Below are 23,872 nucleotides of genomic sequence, written 5' to 3'. Positions count from 1 at the left end.
GACAACTTAGAAGAGAAGTTGCTTGAATCAGAACATGGAAGGGAAAAAGAAAGGTCTTGCTTTGTAATAATTTTCCTACATAACCCCTTTTTCTGTTCTGCATTGCTTAATTAAATCAAACTCAGTAGCTCAACATTTTTAAGTTAGAATTACGAGGATAACCAAGTCAATTGGCTAAATTTTAAAACTTGACAAATTTTAGCTGATAGGATCTTAATTCAGTTAAAATACGAGCTCTATTAACAATCTGCTTAAAGTCAAGAGCGTATTTATTTATTGTTTAGCATCTTTTCATCAATCAATCTATCCAAAGTGGAAATCAAAACCCGCTTAGATAAGATAAAAATTCCGCACCGATCTAAAAAGTGAAAAAAATAGCGAGATTCTCTCAACTAAATTTTGCAACAAATTATATTACAATCTTCTTTTCTACTTGAGTCACCACTTATCTAATAATAATAACAACACTGTTCTGACATTATTGAATTTCATGAACTCAACTACAACTGAATATAATGTGTTGACTCTTCCTATAGACACCACGAAAATCATAGCTTTGGTGTTAACATCAATAATCAGTATATTCTTTTTCACAAATTATTGGGGAAAGTATAATAAATCATACAACAAGAACTCGTTGAAGAACGAACCAATTGAAAAGTCCAAATCAGGATTATATGGAAATATCCCTGAAAAACTTGAATTAATACCCCAAACAGATTTCAAATGGGATCAAATAGATCCATTAAAATCATATCCTTTTAAAAATGGAATTTATAAATTAAATATGGGTATAAAAAATTTAAATTATCAAGATTGGTTATTAATTGAACCAACTTATTTAAATAGAATTGAAAATAAATTTAAAATTATAAATAATTGTCATCCTGATTATCCTATTGATAAAGATACAAGAAGTTCAACATTATTTATAACTGATGAAGCTTATGAAGCAGTTATTGAATTTTATAATATTGTTATGAATTATATGTTAGTCAAATATCCAACATGTTTTAGTTCAAATGAAACAGAGATTACTAATTTAATTACTAATGAATCATATCCAAGATTTGGAAAAGGTATAAATCCATTAAAATTACAAGAATATCTTGTTGAAAATATTGAAGAAGATTTTATAATTTTATTAAAAGATCCAACCAAAATTCATGAAAAAAATGGAGAAGAATATTTTTTTAAAGCAGGAGTATTTGCATTTGCTGCTGGGTTTGACCCTTTGGAAAGATTTAATAAACCATTAACTTTTATTCATGAAAGAATTCCTGGATACGTTGAAAAATTAAAATTATCAATGAATAAATTTTTTAATAGAATTTCATCAAATCAATTTGTAACAAGATCAAATTGGTCTATACAATCTCATAATAAATTTTATGTTGATGATAATAATAAAGGTCATAATTTACCTGAAGATCATATACAAAAACCAATACCTTACAATGAAATGAAATTTAATGAATATTATTATAGATCTGAACGTCAAGTATTAACTAAATTACCTAAAACTGAAGCTATTGTATTTACTATTAGAACTTATTTAATACCTTTAAGTGAAGTCAAAGCTGAAGGTAAAGAAGTGAGAGAAAGATTAATTGGTGGAATAAAAGGATTTCCAGAAGATATTGCTCGTTATAAAAGAGCTAGTGAATGGGGTCCTTCAATTATACAATATTTAGAAGAAGATAATTAAGAAAAGTTTATAATTTCTTCATCAATAATACATTATTTATTTATTTATTCTTTTTCTGAATATTACAGAGTACTTATCTCCTCCCTAATTGATTCCCATAAATCAACATTTTTTTTAGCCCATTCAATCATAAATTTATTATAATAAATTAAAATTTCTAAAATTAATTTTAATTGTTTTGAATGAAATTCTTTTAAATTTTTATCAATTTCATCAAATATATAAGATAAATCTGCTAACATTATATCTTGACATTTTTCAAATATTGAAATTTTAGAAATTAAATCTTGAATTTTTTGTTTTCTTGTTTGTTGAGGATTTTGATCCATTATTTCTGTTACATATTGTGTTATTTTTTTAAAACTTGGTAATTTAAATTTACTTGATGATGTTGTTGATGATGATGATGATGGATTTGATAACTCGGTGCTTTTTGGTGGTGATGATTGTTCTGGTTTTAAATCATATTTTTTTGATTTACCATTATGTTGATTTTTTATTGCATTCTCTACTTTTCCTGCATCTTCTTCTACTCGTATTAATTCATCTAATTCTTTTCTTTTTGATTTTAATTCATTTATTAACATTTGTTTTTGTTTTAATTTTTTTGATTGATATTTTGTTACATAATGTAATATTTGAGTATATTGTACTGCTTCACCTAAAGGTTCAGAAACTTTTGTTTCTAAATCTCCAATTAACAGATTTATTGTTATATAAGATCGATCAAAACATTGACCAATTTTATCTAATAAATAATTTAATTCATCATCATTTTCACTTGATTTTAATTTTATATCATCACTTCTCAGCATTAAAGTTTCAGAAAACATTAATGAAAATGAATTAAAAACACTTCCTAATTCTGCATAATCATTTGAAAGTCCAATGAAATTTGACATTATTTTTTTATTTACATCATCTAATCCTGATGTATCAATAATTTTTTCATTTTGTTTTTGTTTTAAAGTATCTGATTCTGATTGTTCAGGATTATTGGTAATTAATTGATTTGTCTTTTTAGTAATTCGTTTCTTATTGTCTTTAAAAAAACTCATTGTCTTTTTGGTTGAAGGATTAGGTAAATTTAAATAAATTGGATCAGTTTTTAAACCATTTTCAGGATTCAGTAAATAAATAGATTTTGGTAATTGATTTTGAATTAATGAAATTTCATCTGACCAATTTGCATTTGGATCTAAAAATTTTGCAAAAAATTCAAGACTTCGTATTTGTTTTATTTCAAGACAATTATTTAAAAAATTAGTTAATAGTCTTTTTCTATGTTCTATTAATTGTTTTTTATTTGATGATGATGATGTTGTAGTTGATGAATTATGAGGTATTATTACAGCTGCAGAAGGAGGTGATGAACCATTACTATCTGAATTATTTGAATGTACTCCTCCAAATCCATTATTTCCTGTTAATCCATTAAATACTGAAAAATCAAAATAATTTTTAGGTGGAATTGGTGGTATAATAATTAATGGGAAAATTTTAGTTAAAAGATCTCTTAAACTTTCAAAATCACTATACCTCCTTCTTGTTAAAATTTCATCATTTTTGGAATCTAAATTTATTAGCTTAATGGTATAAACAATATATTTCTTCAGTGAATTATTCATTCCTTCATTTGAATTCCCCGCCTCAGTTATTTGAATTTTAACTTTAACTTTTGGTTGTAACATTTTAGTAACTCTACTTTCAAAATTCATTGTAACTTGATTAAATGATTCATTTTTATTCATTTGTGGTTTTTCGTGTTGTCCATTTGAAGTATTATTGTCTTGTTTATTGTTGTTATCTCTTTTATATAATAACATTGATTCATCAACATCATTCAAATTTGATTCGCCATTGACAAAACTAGTTAGTCCTTCATGATGCAGAAATGGATTATTATCTTCTTCATCTTCGTATGATGCAGTATTGATTGGTTGTGGAGTTGAAACTTGATTCTTATTAGTCGAAGTTTTTGAATTTTTCTTATTCTTTTTCTTATTATTTGTTTTAGATTGAGAATTGTTTGAACTAGTTGATGACGATGTCGTTGAATTTGACATTATCAATTGTAATGAGTATATCAGTCACAATTAATGATGTATTGATATATATTATTATTCGTAATAATACCTTCAATAATTAGTTAAGATGTAAAAAGTGACTTAACTAGGGGCAATATATTGAGAAAATATTACACAAAACTATTTGTATTTATATACAGGGAGTCTCTCCGTATATTTTAGATAAGATAAGGATAAGGATAGACTAATAAAGAGAAGCATTTAATATGAATTCTCATTGAAATTTGATTGAAAATGAGCTCAAAGACCTGGACCATATTTATCAAGTGTTCTTACTTAAATTAGCCACTCGAATATCCTGTTTATTAGATTGTGCATTTACATCCAAATACCTCCATACTTAAAAAAAAAATTAGAACTTATCACCATTTTGTCACCAATTTCGAAACAAATCTAAAGACTTTTTTTGAGTTGGCGAAAAACGTTCCATGAATGCTGATTAACAAATAAGTAAGAATGTAATACACACAGGTTTAGAATCTCAGTAAAGTAAACAATCATTGATACACTTTAAATTTCATAATCGTCTTTTTCGAGCTAAATTATGAACTCCCAAGTTCAAAAGTCAAAAGTCTTGTCTTTACTCAAGAATAAGCTACATACTTGCTTTGATTATGATTATTAAGTAAGTTTCAAAAATTTTTCCAATTTTAAAAATTATCTATATGGATAAAACCAAAAAAAAGTCTTAAATCGAAGAGTTAATTGTACAAATTTATGAACTTTGAAAAGTTATAATTTTCAACTAATTAGAAAGTGATAGCCTATTTTAGATTGTTCTTTATAAAAATGTTCTTCTACTTCAGAATCATAGTATCGATTTAATTGATAATCTCAATATCATAATATCGACTTCAATTCTTTACCTCTATTGAACATTCATTTAATTGATTTGGAGCCCATTAATGAGTTAAAAACATACCAGGTAAACTTTGAATTTTCAAGGTGCATTCTTATTTTTTCCATTCATTTGTTAAGTAATGGGCATCATGATACTCCAACCCAACAGGGTAATTTTATTTGTTATATTGAATCATACAATGATTGGTAAAGATTTACTTACATGAATTTGCAATACAATGATTGAAAGTTACAATTTTTTAACTAACCTCGAAAATTCAAATCATCTCTTGAACTAATACTTAGTGCTCAAATTACAATTTTAAATAATCAATTTCAAGCAAGTTTTTTAGGTGTAACTTATAATAATTAGTCAAACACCTTCAAATTTAAGGTGAAAAACAAACACCAATAACAATTAAATACACCTAACCTAGGATTTCATTTTAATCGAAACAAATTTACATAGGTTTCAGGTAAAATAGAAACTATTAATATGCAATATTATCGAGGTTTCAAATAAATTGGCACCAAATTTGATACAATACTAACAATAATACACCCACTTTCTTTTCTCGAAGTGAAACAACACTACTAGCATATGAAAAACACCCAAAAGGTTTAAGGTGAAACATTATTGATTCAGGTGAAACAAAAAATTGATGGCAAACCCCCCATTTTGGTTTCACTTTATTTTTAAATGATATACATTTAGATTTTCTTTTTTTTTTTTTAATTTTTTACACCCCCTAAATTTAAAGTAGTTGAAGTTTCAAACAAATTTTAACAAATGTATGATAAGAATAAGGTTAATACAAAAGTTAGAACAATTGTATTACTCTATATCATAAGTAATTGATTGACCCACTCATTCATTCAATCAACAAGTGAAATTTGCATAATTAGTTGGAGAAGTAAGTAGGTTCTAAAAATAAGATATGAAAGAAGGTTATTCAATAGTTAGATGTGATTAATGTATTTAATTAATTTAAATAAAAAAATGTCAATTATAAATGATGTCATTTTTTATACATTAAATATAACTAGATTTCCTCGAAAAATTTATAAGACAAAAGTAAAACAAATGTTTCAAATTGAATTTAATTGAATTTTAAATTATATTAATATAGGGCTCTTTTCTTTTTATTTTGTAGGAATAAATCAGGTGTAATTAGATAAATATAATTCCAAGTAGGTGAACATTGGTAAACCTTCATACTGATTAATTTGACTATATCTGATTTAACCCACGGTATTCAATTAAGTTTTTTAAATTTAAATTAAAACTGTCAAATTATTACGAATTCTTCGGGAATTTTGTAACTATCTATTGTCTATTGTTCTATTGTTTCGATAATTACTTCGAGATTCAAATTTGTATTCCTTATTACTTTGATGAAATTAGGCTAAGATCTTTTTTCTTAACCTCGCTATTTCATTGGAGTAAATTAAATATTTTGAAGCTAATTTAAACGAAGATTTAAAAAGTTTATTAATTTTTGCAAAAATAATTTGAGTTTGGTTGCATGTTAGTATTATTGGAAAATTAAAATTTAAATTTAAAATTTGAAAGGATTTATTCTTATCAGATACCAAAAGATGGCTTTTCAAGAGATAAATGAGTTTCAAATTAACTTAACGCTCTTCATGCTTCCAATTGTGAATTGTATTGACCATAGAGAGACAGGATTGAATATTTTTGAACAATCAATCAATTGAATTTTATCATTGTAAGGAAAGACCCTTGATAATTAGATCTATATATCAAAATTAATTATGAAAATGATTGCATAAATTTATTTTGAGCCTTATGGTTGTTTAATTATTATTTTTCTATTAGTTTATCTCCTTACTCCCAATGAGTAAGTATTTAAATATTCTGTTTAAAATACTCGATATTAAATTAAAACAATAAATTAAATTGATCGATTGGTTTCAAAATTATTTTATTGTTTTTATGCAAGAGACGTCCGTTAGTTTTTCGATAAAATTTCATCTCCTTGTATAAATATATAAATTTGGATATTATTTAAGGGGCTTTTTTTTAACTTCTTGAAATTTTTTAAATTTTCTCCGATTTAAGTATAAAGAGTTCTAGATTCAATGATTCAATTCCATAGTAACTTTAATTTAATTACACTTTGAGGATATCAATACTTATGTCTCATACCAATTGAACCGAAAATAAGTATCCAATTTACTGATTAATACAGGGAAATTTCAATTTATAAATTAATCTCATGATATATTTTGACTACTTAATTATACATTGAATCTAAATCTCTCTATCTATACTTTATAGAAGTAAAGAGTCTAGAAGTAAAAAATAGAACTAAAAAAAAATAAGTTTTTATTGTTCTCTGTATAAACAACACAACATACATAAATATTTTTATACTAAAATTACGTCATTCATAAATTCATAAATATTATTGGTTAAATTTAATTCCTTTCACTTTCAATAACTTTGATGAGACTTGTAGTTTAAAAGAATGGGCATATTGAGCAATCAATCAAACAGCATTATCTCAGACAAAGAAAACATCAACTCATTGAAGTGAAAATGAAAAAACGACTAAAGAAAGAGTGAAGTAAAGTACTAGAAACGTTAAAGTTGAAAATAATAATACAAGATCTTACATTACATACATATTTAATTTATATTATCGAATATACAACACCCCCCATTTCTTTTAATCTGAACTTGACAAGTCTATTAAAAATTCAATCTTTTTTAATGACACATGATATTTGTAGGTACTGTAGGAACAATCTTTAAACTGAATACTTTGTCTTACTTTAATCTCACATTTAACACCCTTATCTACTTGTTAATGACTGATTCAACTTATAAAGTAGTCATACTACAATTTGTTTAATATGTATAGTTAAATTCTATTGTTCTCTTTATATTAATACTAAGAGTATATAATAAATTTATAATTTCCTTAATAAATAAAATAAAAAGAGAAAGAGAAAGTTTTAGAATAGAAAAAAAAATTTACAACCAGAACAAACAACTATTTTACCATCAACTTTAATACTACTTATTCTTACAACAAACAAGCAGAATACTACCTGAATTAATCAAAGTATTCAGAAATTAGCATATTATATCATATTACACTTTATTTTATTGAAAAAGCACAGTTACAACACAATTTATATCACATCATTTAAACATTCATTTTTACATTTTATAACTTATAACATAATTACACATTAAACACAGTCATAATATTAAAATATGCCTTCAACATCACATCTATCTAATATGGAAACAACAACTAGTTCCATAGATAATAATACAATTTCAAATAATAAACCAATTTCATTATCAAAACTACCTACAATCGAAACTACAAATTTATCAAACCCAAGTAACAACAACAATAATCAATCAAATATAAACTTTTCATCTCCTCGTACTTCATTATCTCATAGTTATCCATCTCATTCACATCCAAACTCTCATTTATATAATAATCATCAATTTTTACTGCCAAAATCATCAAGACCTTCGACATCATCATTATCAACATTAAATTCATCATCATCATCTTCTACATCATCATCTCCAATAAATAATAATAATACCGGATCAATTTCTGGAAATCATAATTTTGCAATTAATTCACCATCTCCAACAACTCCTACTTTTGCAACTAGTTTTCCCTCATCAATTCAAGAACAAAGAATTAATGATTTTAATCCATGTGATTTTGATTTTATATTTGATGTAAGACCATATAATTCATATTGTAAAAGTAGAATTACAAAATCAGTTAATTTATGTTTACCAACTACTTTATTAAAAAGAAATTCCTTATGTCTTAATGATTTAATAAATATGGTTGATTTATCAACTGAACTAAAAGATACCATAATTAATCATATAAAGAATGAAAATGAACCAGAAAAGAAATTAAATATATTACTATATGATCAATGTTCAACTAATGAAGCAATAACTTTCCCATTATATCAAACAATTTCAAAATTTGAAAAATTAAATAATAAATTTGAAATTTACTACCTTAATGGAGGATTTTCAAATGTTTTAACTCAAAAACCTGAATTTATTGAAAATACATCAATAAATTTAAATTCAAATGGTCATCGAAAAACAAAAAGTCTTTCTGGTTTTACATTACCATCTGCAAGTAATTTTAAAACGAAATTTGTACAAAGTATAAAAAAGAATAATGATTATGATGGTGATAAATCCAAGAAAGAAAGTGAACAACTACAAACATCAAAAACTGAAAGCCCCATATCATATAAATATAAATTACAAGATATTCCAAAAGATTTAAAATTACCAGAATGGTTAAAATTTTTTAAAGAATTATCAAATGAAGAAATCATAAAAGAATTAATTAATAAATTTAATAAAATTGAAGATATTGAAAAAAATAGATTAAATAAAATGGCATCAAATTTTAAATCACCATCTCAACCAAATATTCAAGGACAAGAAAAAATATTTTCACCTTGTTGTATTTCATGTTCATCTATAGATTTTCAATTACCAAAGGGGATAGAATTTGGTTATAAAAATAGATATAATAATGTTTGGCCATATGAACATTCAAGAGTAAAATTAGAACATCATCAACATCAACATAACACTAATAATCAACAACATCGTAATTCTAGAGATGACTATTTTAATGGAAATTATATAAATGTAAATTCATTAGTTAAAAATGATTTTACATATATTGCAACACAAAATCCATTAGCTTCAACAATTGATGATTTTTGGACAACAGTAATTCAAGAAGATATAAAAATTATAATAAATTTAGATTCCAAACCCATAGAATATTTTAATCATTCATCAATAAATTCAATTGAAACTATAAAAACAAATTTTCCAGATTTTAAATTAAGATTAATTAATAAAAATATTTATCATTTTCATTATTTATCCTGGCCAGATTTTGGTGTTCCCAAATCTTTTAAATCAATAATTGATTTAATTGAATTTAAAAATGAAATTAAATCTATAAAACAAAATAATATATCAAATAAAATCTTGGTTCATTGTAATGCAGGATGTGGTAGAACAGGAGTATTTATAACAATTGATTCATTAATTCAATCTTATAAGAATTCACCAGAACAATTAATGAATTCCAAAATTGATTTAATTTACAAATTAGTTCAACATCAAAGAAGACAAAGAATTTCAATGGTTCAAAATTTAGATCAATTTATAGTATGTTATGAAATTTTTATAAATTATTATAAAGAAAGAAAAGAACAAGAAGCGAAACAAAGAGAATCTCAACATTTACCATCTCAACAATCTCATCAAATCCCACAACTAATCAATGAAGTATCAACACCAGCAACAAATAATTTGAATAATGAACAAGAATTAAAATTAGCAAATATATGGGAAATAATAAATAATGTAGAAAATTTTTCAACCTACTTAACTCCAAATAAAACTCAAAATCAAATTAATGGATTTTTTGATAATCCTGGTGATGTATCAACATTAGATAAACCCTCTAATAATAATAAGGAAAAGAATTTTAAATTGAATTTAAATTTGGGGAATCTTGATGGTAATTCAGTAAATGGTGGGATTTTAAGTAATGGTATTAATAGTGGAATTGGTGGTGTTAGTGAGTGTGTTAATGGTGAAACAAATGGTGGAAATTCAAGTAATGGTAATGGTGGTGGTGATTATTTTCAATTTCAAAATTCAATGCCTGTTAGTTCTAGATGAAGTGAAGCTAGCTTCAGCTAGCTGAAGTTGAATTAAAGTGATGTGAGTATGACAACATTATTTTAGTATTTAGTTCGTTTAATAATTTTAAGAGTTACTTAATTTTTTTTTATATAGGGATTAATAAAAGTAATACATTAATTAATTTTAAATTTAAACTTGTAGAATTATTTTCGTTAAATTTGTGTACGTTATTAATTATGCTTTAAATTCAAATATTTGCTAATCTTACTCAAAAGTGTGTAACTAAATGTCATTAAATATTTGCTAATCTTACTTGATTTAAAAATTCTGAAGGTATACCAAAAACAGGATTTATAAAATTTGTAAATTTTACATCTGAATTTTCATCTTCACTCTCTGCTTGAATCAACCTTAATGCTAAACAATCATCATTATCATTAATTTCATTAACTTCATTACCTTCATTAATCTCATTTTTATCATCAATTTTATAATTATATTCACATAAACTTAAACCCATTAAAGTATAATTAGTATGATAAAAATCAATAGATTTATTTGGTTTATCTTTAAATCCACCATTATTATTTTGAGAAATTCTTAAAATATAATTTTTTAAACTTTCCTTGTTTGCGAGGTCAAAACCAATAAGGACTGAAGTTAAAGATATTGAAGAACCAATCCAAAATGAATAACATGAATCTACTAATTTATTTGATCTACCATTAAATCCTCCTTCTTCTGTATATCTATCAATATTCCATTTAATGAAACGTGGGAAATTTTTGATCTTTGATTTAAGTACCTCGGGGTTTGAATTCAACAAGAATAATGAAGATATAGCACAAAAATTATATCCACCATGAGCTTCAGTATTTGGTATACCAGAAAATCCACCTTCATAACTTTGACAATTCAATAACCAATTTTCAACACCATTAGTTAGCTCTGTGGTTTTTATATTTAAAATTGTTGCAACCACCAATACACAATAAGTTGATCTTGTATCATATTCTCCATTTTTATGCATTAAAAATGATGACTCCAGTTCATTAATTTTAATTTTTAAACTTAATAACCAATTATATATATTTTTTTTAATTGCACTTAAAATTTTATAATTTTTTGTAAGAATTAATGCTAAAATACCAGCATAAGTTGATGCTACGTGACCTAATTGGTTTTTACCACCTGATATACCACCTTTTCCATTTTCAATTATACAACTTTCAATTTTTTGATTAATTAAATTTATTGTTTCATCGTCTAGTTCATTTTGATTCTTTTCGTCATTTTCATCCGCATTCTCCTTTTCAATTTCATTTCCATTCTTTTTTATAACATAAAAAGAATTCGCTAACCAATAAATCATCCATGAATGATTAGCATCTAATGATTTATAATAACTTGGTAATTTTGCAAAAAGACTTTTTAAAATATATGATAAATGTTGATCTTGTTTAAATTTACAATGTGGAAAATTTAAATAATTTTCAATTATTTCATTTGTTACAATTTCTTGTTCCTGAGTTGTTTTTGATATATATTGAGACGGTGTCAAATTTGATTTTTTCATTTGCCAATTAGGGAGTGATGATAATTGTTCTAACATTTCTTTTCGTGGTAGATTTGTATATATTTCTTCTTCTTCTGATTCTAATTCTGATTGAATTTCTTGATCTGAGTTTGAGTGGTTTATTTCTTGTTCTATTATTGATCTTTTACGACCTAGTAGATTTATTAAATAATTTATTTGATTTTGTTGTTTTGATGTCATTTTTCAATTAGTGGAGAATGAGGATCATTTATATATATAATGAGACTGAAATTGAAATTAACTGCATGATTTTGATGAATTAGGATGTAATACGTGTTAGTTTCAAATTGGTTAACTTTTAATGATAGTTAATTTATGTTTCAAATATTTCATCTTTTTTTTTATTTCCGTTTTTAGATGTGACAATGGTAGTGAAATTTCAGATTTACCTTTGATTACAAAAAGATTTGTATTACTTGGTTATAGGTAGTTGGATTACTTGGTTATAGATAATTATTCATCAGATGATTGATGATTACGACTCGATTATATTTTCTGTAGTATTGAGTTATACTTTTCAGAATCTAAACTATTTGCAAAAGCTTGATTTTTAAAGTGAACATACTATGATGAACGAAATAGATGATCTCCATTCGTCTGATTCAAAGTACTTATGGTGACTTCATTCTATTGGCACTTGACTTACATTCTTTAATTGGATTTACTCTTGACGAATTCTACTTCCTCTATACTCGTTTAAACCTCAATGGATCTATACAAGTTTCATACTTCCATAATGAATAAGATAGTCACACAAAAATAATCTCTAATTTTGTCATCTATAAAATAATGTGAGACAAACCTAATCTTGATTAAGATTACCATTATCATTATCATTCATTTCCAAAGAGATACCACTACACTAAAGAGCACCACCAAAATGTCACTTCCTAGATGGGTTGAATCATTTATTAATCCAGGATATCGAAGACTAGGGACAAATGACAGTAATAATTCAAATAACAATAATAATCAAGATCAGCAATTACCAGGCGCTTTTCCAAATGATGAATCAATAGAAGAAGAAAATTTAAGAAGAAGAAATTCATTTAATTCACAATCATTAAACGAATATGCATCTATACTATTGAAATGGATTAATTATTTATTAATTCAACCAATAATTATATCAATCATCATAATATTTAGAATACTATCAAAAGTTTTAAATACAATATATTTTAAAAATTTAAATGTTTTACCTTCACCAAATGAAAATATAGATCCAATTGATAAAGTAAATAAATTTGTAAGAAATTTAGAAGATAATATACAACCAAAAATTACAAATTTAACAGATTCACCAACTACAACCAATAATATCATAACAAATCATCATCCACAATTGCCACCATTTTATGAAGGAAGTTATACACAAGCTTTATATATGGCAACTCATAGAGCTAAATTTTTATTTGTTTATTTAACTAATCCTCAAAATGAAAATTCATCATTTATATTTAATGAAATTATATTAAGTTCAGAATTTAATAAAATTTTTTATTCATCTACAAATCAAAATAATATTATAATATGGGGAGGAGATTTAACAAATCCAGAAGCTTATCAATTAGCAAATAGTCTTAATGTTACAAAATTTCCATTTTTAGGATTATTATGTCTTACAAGATTAACCAAAATGACTCCAGATGGTCCAAAAAAAGATCCTGCTAAAATTTCATTAATTGCAAAATTACAAGGTGGTAATATAAAAACAAACAATGGAGGATTAAATAATGAAGAAGATTCAAAAATTATTATAAAAAATAAATTCCTCAAAAAGATTGAAAAATATGAACCTGAATTAAGCCTTATAAGAAAAGAATATCAAGATCATTATATGACTGAAATTTTAAAAAAGCAACAAGAATATAATTATTTATTATCATTACAAAAAGATATACAAAAGAAAAATGCAAAAGAAAAAGCTAAGAAGCAAGATGAATTTTTTAAATCTAAAGCTTCGGTTTTTCAACAATTTCAATTACAACCAACTACAACAAATGTCAAAAATTATGCAAAAATTGTTTTAAAATTTTCTGATTCAACAAGAAAGACAATATATTTACCAAAATCATTAAAAGTTATAAATATTTACATTTATGTTGAATTATTAAAAAGAAAATTAATAAATGAATCACCTAAAGGTAAAATTCAAAATATTGAAGAAATAAATGATATTGATAATGATTTAAAAGATATTGAATTTAAATTTAAAATTTCTTCACCTTTACCTCCAAGATTAGATTTAAAAACTAAAATTAATGAATTAATTGAAAATGTTGATATTATTTATCCAAATGGTTTATTACTAGTTGAAGATATATAGATTTAGTACTCAAATTCTTTAATGTATGAACCAGTTCATCAATGTTTTTGTCAAAAACTCATTTAAAACCGCCATCTGATCTTAACTCCTCTCACTTTGATACTTTATTCTTCTTACTTTTTTTCTTTTCTTTCTTCTTTAATCCAATAAATCCATTTTTTAAAATTTGAATATATGATAACCAAAATTGATTTATTTGATCATTTTCAATAATTGTTGAAATTTTAAATTTTTTATTCTTTGAGTCCTTATTATTTTCACTATTCATTGATACTCTAATTAATATAGGATATGTTTCATTATTATTTATTATATCTTTATCACTACTATCAATTATATTTGTTGGTAAATCTTTTATTTTTGAATCTTGTTTTAATATTTCATCTTTATTTGATAATCTTTTTTGAGTTAGATATATTGATGATTTTCCATTGTTTTTAGTTGCTACTTCTGATAATTGTTTTAAAAACTCTGTGTTATCTAGTCTTGTCATTTTGAAATTATGAGTTAAGGTTTTGCTTGTTGAGTGTAGGTGGTTATTGATCTGGTACTTTTATAGAATGGCAAAATTTACTATTTTTTTTGTGGTAGAAATATATTGAAAGGAAGAACTATGCAATAGAGTAGATAGTAAGAGCATCCAAGATTTTTTCAAATACCTGACTTGTTGACGGCTGTCCGATTGTTATGCTTTCTTTTCCTTAAGCAAATGTAAATACATCGATCTAATTAAACATACTTAATTGATTAGTTAAGTCTTAATTGCTAGAAACTGTGTATCAACAAACGATACAAATGTGTTATTAACTTAATATACCCAATTGTTTGTCCTATTGGCTTGACAATAGGAAAAAAAATTGGGTATATATATTAGTTTTTTATCACATTTGTAATATATCATCCTAACTAGTTAAACTTGTTCACTGAAACTCATACAAATGTTGTACCAATTCCATAAAATTAAAAAGTCATGAATTTTAAGCATTTATAACTATTCTCTTGTTAAATCAATATCAAAATCAGGAATCTTATCATCTGAAACAGCTCTAACTGACATTTTGAGCTTTGAATTTGTTCTATACTTGATACTCTAATTTAGCTTAAGAAGAACTTTCGATACGAAATTTATTTTTGCTTCGGAATTTTTTTCCATGATAAACAATAGGAAATAATTAATCAATTATTAATAGAATACCATAATTACTTACTTATATTTACAAGAGAATTAATTGGACAACAGGAACAAACCCATATGTTAACATAAATAAGAAGGATCAATATAAACTCTTACCACCTACTCATCATCTACAGTCTATGGCTGCACAATTGCAATAGTCATTCTAAACAAATCCATTACTCATTTTTAAATCCACACATAATATCAAACCATTCCCAAATTAATATGGTACTCAATTCTATAATAAATTATTTCAAAGCAAAACATGAAGAACATTATCATCATAAATCATCATCACATTTATCAAAAAGATTAACAGCATTAATAATATCAGTATTTATATCATTAGCAGCTGGAACTCCTTATCTTTATGGAGTTTATTCTCCACAATTAATTAAAAGATGTGGTTTAACAACATCAGATTCAGCAACTATTTCATTAGCAACAAATTTAGGTAGTGGATTAGGTGGATTACCAGGTGGTATATTAATTGATCATTTTGGTCCACAATTTGCAATATTAACTGGTTCAATATGTATATTTATTGGATATTTTGCAATGTATGAAATATATGAACATAAAATTAATAATTTATTATTTATTTGTATTTCTATGATATTTGTTGGATTTGGTTCAATAACAAGTTATTTTGCAACTTTAAAAGCAAGTCAAGCTAATTTTATAAAACATAAATCTGCAGCTGGTTCATTACCTGTTTCAGCTTATGGATCTGGAGCTACTGTTTTTTCAATAATTTCAGCAACGTTTTTCAATAATAAAACTGGAGAATTATTTAAATTCTTGTCTTTATTTTGTGGATCAATTGCTTTTATTGGTTCATTTTTCATTCATATTTATGTAAATGAAGATGATGAAGAAATACAAAAGCAACAAGAAGATTTAGAAAGATTTCATGCATTACCTCAAAATGAACATATTGTTGATTCTGGAAGTAGTAGTCAAGGTTTAACAACTCCAGAAGATGAATCATTATTAAATGATATTGAAGCACCAGAACAATCATTAACAAGAGAAGATTCATTAAAAGGTTCAATTTCATATTGGGGGATAGGCAATAGAACACCAAGCTCTTCCATTAGCTTACAAGAAAATGAAGCACGTAATATAATTGAAAATTTGAGAAAAAATAAAGATAAAGTAAAAGATGAATTAAAAACTCCATATCAAACTTTAAAAGAACGTCTTACTCATAAAATTTTCTTAATACATTATTTTGTTGTATCAATGGCTGCAGGAATTGGTCAAATGTATATTTTTTGTGTTGGATTTATCGTCATTGCTCAATTTTATTACAAAAAGCATAACGATGATGATAGTGATAGTGAGGATGAAAAAGATCATATTGCATTACTGTTAAGATTAATCACTGCTTTAACTCGTGATCCAGAAGCATCTTCATTACAAGCTTTACAGGTTTCTATAATATCCATAGCATCATTTATTGGTAGATTATTATCTGGATTTCTTAGTGATTTTATTCATAAAAAATGGCATATTCAAAGATTATGGATAGTTCAATTTACAATTGCTCTTTTATGTTTAGGTCAATATTTAACAATGATTAATGTTTCTTCATTTCATGGAACATCAATAAATTCAGCAATAATGGGTGGATCATATGGTTTAATATTTGGTACTTATCCAGCAGTTATAGCTGATCAATTTGGTACTAAAACTTTTTCAACAAATTGGGGTCTTATATGTACTGGACCATTATTAATTTTATATTTATTAAATAAATATTTTGGTTGGATTTATGATTTAAATACTGATAAAGATACTGGAATTTGTTATTTAGGTAATGGCTGTTATATGGGAGCTTTTGAAGCAAGTTTAATATTATGTATAGTTGCATTTTTTGTGACTGGAATATTGATTTATGTACTGAGAAAGAAGTAGAACTTATGAAATAGAAATTTTCAAATTTAATAGATATAAAATAAACGTTTTTTTAATTATTTATTCGAAAGAATTGATTTTACAGTAACACTCTGGTATCGTCAAAATGTTACTACAACGTAATATAAAATAAAATCGAAAGTGATATTCAAAACAATGACAAGTACTTTGTTAATCTTTTTGAATCGGACTTATACTGACAATTAATTTATGGATATAATAGCTAGACATTCCAGATTTGATCATTCTTTGCGGTATTTAGAGAGAAAAAGCGGAAAAATTCCGCTCCAATACGAGAAATCTAAAACCTTAATTTAAAATCTAAATTCGTATCTCTATCCCTTTTCGTAGATTCTGAAATCTTACCCATGTAACTATTGTTTAAATTTAGAAGGCAAGTTTCGATAATTAGCCTCGTGACAATTGAGTGTGTTTATCCATCTCGAGTAAACAATTGATAACAGTGGCATAGTAATCATTTTCCCATCAAAACTTTCAAAGAGCAATTTCTGAGTGTCTTTTACTTATGAAATAGATAAATTACAGGCAAATATTTATGGCAAATAAGTGTATATATCTCCAAACTATAAACTAATAAATAATGATTAGTCGTTGTCTAAACTAAAGCTAAAATTCCTAACATACAAATACTTATCCAAGTACTTGCTTGACTTCTATCAGCACCAGACCTATGACTCTTTGAAGATTGTGTACTTCTATGAGTAGAAGAAGAAGTATTAAAAGCAGTTGAACTTTGGAAATGATCAGTAGTTCTCATAGCTGGTGGAACACCTCCATTAAAAGTATGAGTATTATCATCACCTGGTTTTTCTGATCCTCCTAAATTTTGAAATATAGCATATACTTTGGCTTCACCGCCAAAATTTGGAATAGATAAAGCAGTTGTAAATGTTAAAGTAATAAACTGAATAAATAAGATTTTGAATAATTGCATTGATGTTTAATTAATTTGATTGATGATGTTAAAAATCTTCTGAAGTAGGGAAATTGAATGAATATTTATATAAAAATTATCTCAATACATTCTTCATGTTGTGAAAATACTATTTACGATATAATTCATGTTTTAATGCAAAACAAATGGAATATATGTATCAAAAATTCCATGTCATAACCTAAAGGATTTAAAATGGAGTTAAATGTTTTTAAAAAAATTAATGGTTGCAAAAATTGCGTTACACAAAAACCAGATAGTAAATAAACATTACTCATTAGGCTAAACATGGAATTTTAATTAATCTAGATTTAGAATGTATTAAGAGCTCGAGGAAATAGACTGTGATTGCGAAAGCCGTTCCTAAACCTCGTAATTTCATAATTTAATTTTAGAAACAACTGCTGACATCGTCTTTACAATTGTTTGTGGATTATAAAATATATTGTTTAAAGTATGTATACAGCATATTACCAATTATTAAATAAGCGAAATGTAAAGACACAACCTTTGAAACGTCTTTGGACTTTTCTAAACCACCGCTTTTTTGTGACGGGGCAGAACTAAAATTAAAATCAACAATAGAATTCGTGGAAGCTGAGTTAGCTTAGTTTCATGTATTTGTTTCCAATTACTCACATTCCATGAGCTGGCAAAATGGACTGGAGCTTTCCACTTGTCTTTGATTAGTATAATTAAGTATTTTGATCATGAAAAATATATGAGTCTTTATTTGAGTAAATTCCATTCTTAACCTCAATTCCGAATGATCGACGCCTAGTTTAATTGACAATTGCGCTCCAATAATTTCTATTCTGGTATTATACATTTTTTATAGACGGTTTTATCACCCTATATATCGATTTGTACATAAAACCGATTTTGGAATGAACTATATTTTGGAGTAACGGCTTTTTCCTCAACATATGTACTTTCATGTTTGCTAATAATACATATGCCACGATTCACTCAATTTCAACAACAACTCTCGTTGAGTAAAATTTTGATTGTAAATATGTAACTCTAATATGCGCCTAAGAAACATTGTTTACTTTTCATGATCTCATAAACCCTGTGTTTCAGTTTGATAACAAAAAATTAGAACCCTTGTTTTTCAATCGAATACAGGTTTAAATTTTATTATGTAAAAAGAAACAAAATATTTAATAAATTTGAAAAATTGGTTGATCAATTAATGGTAGAATTTGTGGACGATATAAACTACAACAAGTTGTGAATTTGTGAATGTAGCATTGCGTAGTGAAAGTGATAAAAGCAAATTTTTGTGGTTACATCATAGTTTCGAGTTCAATAATTTTTCCACGCTTTTTTTTTTTTCAGTTGAAGTTTCACATTTTAGAGAAGATTTAGATCAATTCAAATACATTTGAACTCAGCTTAGGGCTCACATCTTAAATTGCAAAATCATTTTTAGTATCACAATTTGGTTATAGTCAATTCAGTCATGTCTACGGAAGAAGTACCTATGCAAAACTTGTCTCATTCAAATCATTCATCTCAAACATTAAATCATCAATATCAAAACAAGGGAAATGCCATAACTTCACAACCTCAATTAACAAACCAGCTGTCGGAGAGAATGAAATACGAACAACAGCATGAAAGACCATCAAACCAAACTCAATTGAAACCTCAAAATTCAAATTCATCATCATCATCTAGTTCTTCATCTTCAAGTTCTGGATCTGATTTTTCGGGTCATAGTGATACTAGTGGATATTTCAGAGAAGGAAATGAATGTACCGAATTTTGTATTGAATTTTGTACATGTTTCGGCGTTGTAGATTGTTGTCCAAGAAATGGTGAGGGTTGGGTTACATCTTGTGCAACTTGGGTTGGAAATCTAATAGTCGGATGTTGTAGATGTTAATATGTCTATTTGTCATATCTTTATGGAAAATTCTCAGAAGTTGAATTGAGATAGTGATAAATTGTTCATGTATTTGATATATTAGCTTTAAAATTGCAGCCATTTATTGAAGTATTCAATTGAGCATTAAATTTAGAAATCAACTACTTTTATTAAACTCACAGAGTTGAAAACATTAGAATAGTGAAGTTTGCACACTCAATGAATATTTGATAAGTTTTCGAATCTGGCGTTTCAACTAACTTGATACATCAAATGGTTGCAAACTGATCTGTTCCTTACATGATTACGCATAATGTTGCAAACGATTGAAATATTATTTTTGCAATATTAGTAGTTATAATATTTTTTATTGCAATATTATTTTTATACTGAAACAAAACAAAAGTATAATAATATTATATTTGATTTGAGACACAAACATAAAAAAAAAGATACACGATTCTTTTGATTTTTTTTTTTACAACCAAACTTCTACAAATCATTACGGTAAATCGCCAATTCAATTCAATATGAAAAGGAAAGATGATCTCCTCAAGAAACGGTCCGTAACAACTCCTGAGTTACAAACTTCATTCTTGGATAATTTAAAGAAAAATGATGTCAGTAATTTAGTTAAAGTGAATCAATATAAAATAGGTAGATCAAGCTCAGCTAATGTTTTTATGGAATATGGCGGGGACTTTTCAAATGATCCAGATCCAATTTTGGTAAAATCTTCTGCACGAGCATTATCACAAACTCAAAATCTGACATCTAAATTGAATATTGATGACAAGATTGGATCTCAAAATGTAATAAGAAGTCCTCCATTAAATAATTCCGCTATTTCAACTATAGGAAAATCAGCTTTGAGTAATAATGAAGTAAAAGAAACAAGAAGTGCACCTAGAGAAACAGAACAGCTCATTATTGAACCCTTTAACAGAACAATCAATGAAGACAAGAAACCTCAAAAACCAAAGCTAGCTGCAAATGATGAAAAGGTAATTGCACAGAAAAATATATCCCAAAAGTCTACTAATCACCAAAAAAGCACCATTGAATCTATTGATGAGAAACCTATTCCTAATTTAAAATATTCAATCAAAGTTTTGCCAAAATCAAAAAAGAGCAACCAAGACAAGGAAATTTATGGGTCTTATCCTAACGAAATTATGGAACCAATCCCACCACAGCCAAAAATATCTGAAGATCATGGAGCAAGTTCCAAACCAGAAATAAGCACAGACCATAATACAGGTACATCAACAATTATGGAGCAAACATTACCATCAAATTCCGGGGATAGCTCAGATGCAAACCTTAAGTTTTCTGAAGAAGTGGCTTCAAGAAGGGATGCAACAGTGATATATACAAAAAAGAATGATGAAAATATTTCTAGTGGATCTATTAAAGAGAAAATTGATGATTTTATTCCAAGTCTTGGTGCTGGACTAATTAGCTCTAGAAACCTGATGCTAGGTGCTAGCTCAATTATTCGAAATTATCGAAATTCCAATGTATCAGAATATTCAAAAGATGATCCTTATGTGACACCAACTTCCACACCAGCTCTGGATGGAATATCTAAAAAAAGTCTTAAATTTTTTATTGTTGCTTTAATTAGTCTCATCATACTACTAATTGCAGGATTTGTTCCTGCCATTTTACAACTATCTAAGGGTACCCATAACTCCGTCAACCATTATTTTCAAAACAAAAATAATCTTCCTCATTTGAGAGAGCTTGCTGAAAAATATTTGAAACTGAATAACAAATTTGATTTTGGAAATCATTACAATACTATTGATGGATTAAACGAAGATGTCAAGAAAGATCTGGAAGTTGTTCTGCTAATGAGTACTGTTTCAAATGTTATGTTCCATGGAATTGCTTATTCACCAATTAATGCATTAGAACCTTATTGTGGGTTTGCCAAACATGATGCTATGTTAGATTTAGCTAAATTATCAACGGTAACAACAAGAATAAGAACATATGGTATGCAATGTGATCAAGCTGATTTAGTTTTAGATGCAATTGATCATATGAATTTAAATATGACTTTAGCAATGGGAGTTTGGATTGGGCTGGATGATGAAGTTAATAAACAACAAATGAATTTGATGAAAAAAGTTGTGGCAAGATTACCAGAGCCTTCAAGATTAATAAATTCAATTTTCATTGGTAATGAAGTGTTATTTAGAGAGGATAAAACAGAAAATGAATTAATAGAATATATTCTTGATGCCAAAAATTATTTAAAAATGATGCATATTGATGATATTGCGGTTGGAACTTCGGAAATTGGTTCGTTAATTAGTTCAAATTTATTGAAAAATTGTGATGTTGTGGGTGCTAATATTCATCCTTTCTTTGGTGGTGTATCGGTCGAAGGTGCTACTAAATGGACTTTAGATTTTTTAGAGTATCAAATTAAACCATATAATCAAGGTATTAACACTCATATTATTATAACTGAAGTTGGTTGGCCAAAAGGTGGTGGTCTGTACAAAAAAGCTAATGCCACAACTGAGAATTTAAAATCATTTATTAGTGATTTTTTATGTATTATGAGAAATATACCTATTGAATATTATTTTTTTGAAGCTTTTGATGAACCATGGAAACAAATATTTTGGTCACCTAATCAAAAATGGGAAACTGAATGGGGTATTTTTAATTCTGATAGACTGAATAAGTTTTCACTACAAAATTTAGGATGTATTTAGTAAGTTTAGGATGTATTTAGTAGAAATTTTACATCGTATAGCTAGCGGTAATAAAAGAATCTAATAATGTAAACATTTATAATTTTTTTGATTCATAAAATCTCCTACACTCTATTCAAATATTAGTGAAAACTTTAATTTTGAATTACGTGCAAAATTTTCACAATAATTTAATTCGAGATTTTAAATATTGCAACTGAATAAAGTGAAAATTCCTTATTCGTCTCCAATAGTCAGTACATTGTTAGTAACTGTAGCAGCGTGCACATTTCATTCTGGTGTTTAGCATCTAATGCAAGTAATTGACGTATTTTTTGCAGCTAAATTATAACATTCAAGGTAGTTTTATTTCAAAAAATGATCGAAATTTTTCATGCACTGATGATAGCTTACATATTGAGACCTAAAGATATTAGCATAAACTTATAGATTTAAGATTTTGTCAAATGCTTCATTCTTGGTTGTAGTTGCAGATTCGTATTACCCATGGCGTTATAAAATCGACTAAGTAACTCTCGCATTTTTTTTCTTGTAATCAATATATATTTTTAAAGTAAAACATAAGAAGAGAATTTTTTTTTTTTTTTTTTTTCTTGTAATCAATATATATTTAAGCATAAGACCTGGGTCAAGCCAAAATCGAACCTAGTAAACCCAAATACTAGTTAGATCCGGAGATGGCAACTTGTCCGAGTGGTTAAGGAGAAAGACTTGAATAGTTTCGTACAGTTCAAGGTATCTTTTGGGCTTTGCCCGCGTAGGTTCGAGTCCTGCAGTTGTCGTGAAGTTCATATAATTTGAATATTTTTTGAATATTTTTTGCTCAAATGTACTTTTTTTTTTATTCAGTAGTCTAACTTGCTTAATGGTAAAGAAAAGTACTAAGATTTCTTCCGCAAACCTTTGTTATACATCGTCTCCGATGTTGTGTTAAAGTAGTCACTCTA

At 26.3% G+C, this 23,872-nt stretch overlaps 10 protein-coding genes across 10 annotated transcripts; 6 read left to right on the top strand and 4 right to left on the bottom strand. All coding sequences in view use genetic code 12, as the record gives it.

Moving 5' to 3' along the window:
• Window positions 1-490: 490 nt before the first annotated feature.
• Window positions 491-1,708, top strand: HRQ2 (Hrq2p; the record flags this gene model as incomplete). Its single annotated transcript, XM_051761272.1, has 1 exon — window positions 491-1,708. One exon carries the CDS (start codon window positions 491-493, stop codon window positions 1,706-1,708), a length of 1,218 nt encoding a protein of 405 aa, XP_051615996.1.
• A 62-nt stretch (window positions 1,709-1,770) lies between these two features.
• Window positions 1,771-3,774, bottom strand: KGF55_000953 (uncharacterized protein; the record flags this gene model as incomplete). The annotated part of the gene is made up of 1 exon (XM_051761271.1): window positions 1,771-3,774. The coding sequence occupies one exon, from the start codon at window positions 3,772-3,774 to the stop codon at window positions 1,771-1,773; it is 2,004 nt and encodes a 667-aa protein (XP_051615995.1).
• Window positions 3,775-7,882: 4,108 nt separating this feature from the next.
• Window positions 7,883-10,378, top strand: PTP2 (tyrosine protein phosphatase; the record flags this gene model as incomplete). The annotated part of the gene is made up of 1 exon (XM_051761270.1): window positions 7,883-10,378. One exon carries the CDS (start codon window positions 7,883-7,885, stop codon window positions 10,376-10,378), a length of 2,496 nt encoding a protein of 831 aa, XP_051615994.1.
• A 256-nt stretch (window positions 10,379-10,634) lies between these two features.
• On the bottom strand, window positions 10,635-12,119 carry RAM1 (protein farnesyltransferase; the record flags this gene model as incomplete). The annotated part of the gene is made up of 1 exon (XM_051761269.1): window positions 10,635-12,119. The coding sequence occupies one exon, from the start codon at window positions 12,117-12,119 to the stop codon at window positions 10,635-10,637; it is 1,485 nt and encodes a 494-aa protein (XP_051615993.1).
• A 700-nt stretch (window positions 12,120-12,819) lies between these two features.
• KGF55_000950 (uncharacterized protein) lies at window positions 12,820-14,268 on the top strand (the record flags this gene model as incomplete). Its single annotated transcript, XM_051761268.1, has 1 exon — window positions 12,820-14,268. The coding sequence occupies one exon, from the start codon at window positions 12,820-12,822 to the stop codon at window positions 14,266-14,268; it is 1,449 nt and encodes a 482-aa protein (XP_051615992.1).
• Window positions 14,269-14,359: 91 nt separating this feature from the next.
• Window positions 14,360-14,761, bottom strand: KGF55_000949 (RNA-binding signal recognition particle subunit; the record flags this gene model as incomplete). Its single annotated transcript, XM_051761267.1, has 1 exon — window positions 14,360-14,761. One exon carries the CDS (start codon window positions 14,759-14,761, stop codon window positions 14,360-14,362), a length of 402 nt encoding a protein of 133 aa, XP_051615991.1.
• Window positions 14,762-15,670: 909 nt separating this feature from the next.
• KGF55_000948 (uncharacterized protein) lies at window positions 15,671-17,365 on the top strand (the record flags this gene model as incomplete). Its single annotated transcript, XM_051761266.1, has 1 exon — window positions 15,671-17,365. The coding sequence occupies one exon, from the start codon at window positions 15,671-15,673 to the stop codon at window positions 17,363-17,365; it is 1,695 nt and encodes a 564-aa protein (XP_051615990.1).
• A 616-nt stretch (window positions 17,366-17,981) lies between these two features.
• Window positions 17,982-18,320, bottom strand: KGF55_000947 (uncharacterized protein; the record flags this gene model as incomplete). The annotated part of the gene is made up of 1 exon (XM_051761265.1): window positions 17,982-18,320. The coding sequence occupies one exon, from the start codon at window positions 18,318-18,320 to the stop codon at window positions 17,982-17,984; it is 339 nt and encodes a 112-aa protein (XP_051615989.1).
• A 1,465-nt stretch (window positions 18,321-19,785) lies between these two features.
• On the top strand, window positions 19,786-20,211 carry KGF55_000946 (uncharacterized protein; the record flags this gene model as incomplete). Its single annotated transcript, XM_051761263.1, has 1 exon — window positions 19,786-20,211. One exon carries the CDS (start codon window positions 19,786-19,788, stop codon window positions 20,209-20,211), a length of 426 nt encoding a protein of 141 aa, XP_051615988.1.
• Window positions 20,212-20,723: 512 nt separating this feature from the next.
• Window positions 20,724-22,925, top strand: KGF55_000945 (uncharacterized protein; the record flags this gene model as incomplete). The annotated part of the gene is made up of 1 exon (XM_051761262.1): window positions 20,724-22,925. One exon carries the CDS (start codon window positions 20,724-20,726, stop codon window positions 22,923-22,925), a length of 2,202 nt encoding a protein of 733 aa, XP_051615987.1.
• Between the last annotated feature and the right edge of the window lie 947 nt (window positions 22,926-23,872).

Source organism: Candida pseudojiufengensis (assembly GCF_024610245.1).
Source record: "Candida pseudojiufengensis strain CBS 10847 chromosome Unknown scaffold2, whole genome shotgun sequence".
In the NCBI taxonomy this organism is placed as follows: Eukaryota; Fungi; Ascomycota; class Pichiomycetes; order Serinales; family Debaryomycetaceae; genus Lodderomyces; species Lodderomyces pseudojiufengensis.
This window is presented reverse-complemented; position numbering and strand designations above follow the sequence as displayed.